The sequence below is a fragment of the Heterocephalus glaber genome, unplaced genomic scaffold (genome assembly GCF_053883595.1).
Source record: "Heterocephalus glaber isolate CG9 unplaced genomic scaffold, H.glaber_assembly_v1.0 deba00001805, whole genome shotgun sequence".
NCBI lineage: Eukaryota > Metazoa > Chordata > Mammalia > Rodentia > Bathyergidae > Heterocephalus > Heterocephalus glaber.
Window position 1 is genome coordinate 760,024 of NW_028258480.1, and position 3,266 is coordinate 763,289.

Consider the following 3,266-nt stretch of genomic DNA (forward strand, 5'->3'; position numbering starts at 1 on the left):
CCAAACTTGGAAATACTTCCTAGCAATTGCAGTAAAATTAGGAATTCATACTCCAAAGAAACAGATAAAAAAATTACAAATACTACAAATATAGATTTCAGAGGTCATCATTTAAGATTCTTCATATTAGGTCTTAAAGAGTAAAGTTTTAAAAATTTATTACTTACTTTAACAAAACATTCAGGAATTCCTGAATTTTAAAGCATCATAGTAATTTGTAATAAAAAGTATTATTTATTAATAAATGTATTAAATATTTTTCTCTTATTATCAAATGTGGACATAACATAGATCAATAATTTTCTATCTTTGAAAAAACCCACAGTTTGTGCTTTGAAATTACTACTCACAATAAATGAATGCCCCTGAAACCATGCACATCATGAAGACATTTTTTGAGTATGCTCTGCAAAAGAGTAGTGAATAATCATCACCTCCTAAACTCCACTTGATTACGGGAAAATTACTGCTCAATGTATGCTAAAAGGCTTTATTGAAGAAAACTTTTTATACTGCTTCCATGGCTGAAGGCAATCACTCAGCAGCATATGCATTCATCCTCCTGGGGCTCACGGATGATCCAGAGCTGCAGGTCATTCTCTTTGGCGTATTCCTAATGGTCTACTTAGTCAGCGTCCTGAGTAATCTCGGGTTGATAGTGCTGATCCAGGTCAGTCCCCAGCTGCACATGCCCATGTACTTTTTCCTCAGCCATCTGGCTTTCATTGACTTTTGTTTTACCTCCTCTGTCACCCCACACACGCTGGTGAACTTTCTGTATGCAGTAAAAAGTATACCATTTCTTGCCTGTGCCGTTCAGGTGTGCTGCTTCATCACCTGTGCAGTGTGTGAAATGTACCTGCTCTCCATCATGGCCTACGATCGCTATGTGGCCATCTGCACCCCGCTACTTTATGTCATTCTCATGCCTAGGAAGCTGTGTGTTCAAATGATTGCCGGCACATACGTTTATGGCTTCGTGGTGGGTCTGGTACAGGCAGTGGCCACATTCCGCTTGTCTTTCTGTGGCTCCAACGTGATCAACCACTTCTACTGTGATGATGTCCCCTTAATTGCTCTGGCCTGTTCTGACACTCACCTCAAAGAGTTGATGCTGCTGATCATCGCAGGGTTCAATACCCTTTGCTCTCTAGTGATTGTGCTCATTTCTTATGCCTTCATCCTCTTTGCCATCCTGAGGATTCAGTCTGCAGAAGGAAGACAGAAAGCATTTTCTACCTGTGCGTCTCACCTGACCTCCATCTCAGTATTTTATGGGACTGTTATTTTTATGTACCTTCAGCCTAAGTCAAGCCATTCTCTGCACACAGATAAATTTGCCTCCGTGTTCTATGTGGTAGTGATTCCCATGTTAAACCCATTGATCTACAGCTTGAGAAATCAAGAGGTAAAAAATGCCCTGAAGAAAATTGTGGGAAAGTCATGTCTGGCTATCAAATAATGTAAGGCTCACTGATCAAACATCAGAGAATTTGTAGATGTGTCTCATCTGGAGCCACTGTGCTGCTAAATGATGATTATCACATTCTTTTTAAATTTTTTTGTTTTAATGTATTACTTATAGATATTAATAAAGAAAATGTAAAAGCCATTCTATGTAAAATAATTTTTCATAACAAAAATTATTAGAGAATAACCATGATAAATACACTGTGTATCATGATCTTAAAAGAATATATTTTAATTTGCTAATCTATCTCTCCTCTCATTTCCTAATAGTACTATGCCATTTTTTTGACATCATATTCTTCACTCACGGTTCTCACACTAACTCAATGTGTGTCATCCTACTACTTCATTCTTGGGAATTCCAAATGAATTGTATTTTGCAAACATTGACTTTTTGAATTGTAAAAGAGAACAAGTAAATTTTAAAGAAAAAGAATGTGATTGATATCAACCCTCTTTAGCATAATTTCTTCATCAATAATTGAAAAATTGTTGAAAAGCAGACTATATTGGACTGTGTAAGAACTGAAGAAATTTGGGTTCTATGGAAACAAGCCAACATCTGCTATCTTGTATTACAAATTTTCTGCATAGATAAATCTGGAAAAACTTCAAAGTTTTTTAATAAATTTTATTGGTACATTTTAGGTATACAATATAATGACATTCATCATTGGAAATTTGCACCTTTACATAATCTCTCTTGGTTCTTGTTTTTTCCCCTTCCCCTGCCCTCCCTTCAACCCCTCCATCCCTCCTTATTTACAAAGACTTTGTTTCCATTTTTTCATTTTCTCATATTAATTCCATTCCCTTCTTTCCTTTCCCTACCCCTCCCACTTCTTCCCCTTTGCCCCTTTTCTTCCTATTCCACATTATCTATTATACCTTTTAGTCCTTATTACATCCAGGTTCATAGCAACACAATTTGTAATACCTAAAACTTGGAAGTAGCCCAATTGTCCATCAACTGGAGACTGGATAAAGAAAATGTGGGTTTTTTTTAATAAAATGGAGTACTACTCAGCCATAAAAAAATGAGAAATGAGAGACATTTATAGCTAAATGGAGGCACATTGAGATAATACTATTAAGTGAAATAAATAGGACACACATGTGCAAATACCAAATAGTTTGTGTAGTGTGAGGAACTGAAAATATAAAACTTCGAAGTTTTAAAGCAATGAGTATTTTTGTCTTAAGATACTAGAAAACTATCCAAACTCCCCAATTTCAATGTTAGAGTGTTAAATATTAGAACCCACTTTCCAGGTTGCTGACAACCAGTGGTAGAAAAATGCAGATATTATGTGAGTAAAAACAAAGCACGTCAGCTGACAGATTCACAACATTCAGTCATGTGGTTGACCTCATGAAGAACTTTATAATTACATAATAAAATTTTGAGAGATAATAAAACATTACCTAAAACATAAAGGCCTGTGGGGTTTATTTTCATGTAGCAATATATACTTGAAAAAATAGCAACCTCGTAGTTAATTGTGTGTTTTAAAATAAATTAAGAAAATAAGTACTTTGATTTGGATGTTAGGAAATCTTTAAGTTCTTTCTAAAATGATTGATGCAAGAATCATAAGAACAGAAAGGAAAACTAGTGTAGGTCAATGAATGGGCTTAAGGATATGAAATGTGTACCAGGCCGAGGACGCTTTCCACTGGATCTTTCACAGTGGGGTTGACCTGGTGCTGAGTCCAGGGCTGGCTCTGGGCTGCTGTCCATGTTCTGGTGAGTGGAGGGGTGTGATCCCATGGGCCCTGACTGTACGCATCCATAT

General features: G+C 36.3%; 1 protein-coding gene across 1 annotated transcript; it reads left to right on the forward strand.

Moving 5' to 3' along the window:
* The first annotated feature begins 486 nt into the window (after nucleotides 1-486).
* LOC101703367 (olfactory receptor 5AL1-like) lies at nucleotides 487-1,462 on the forward strand. The gene has a single exon (XM_004869798.3). The coding sequence runs from the start codon at nucleotides 521-523 to the stop codon at nucleotides 1,460-1,462; it is 942 nt and encodes a 313-aa protein (XP_004869855.1). The 5' UTR covers nucleotides 487-520.
* Nucleotides 1,463-3,266: the final 1,804 nt, after the last annotated feature.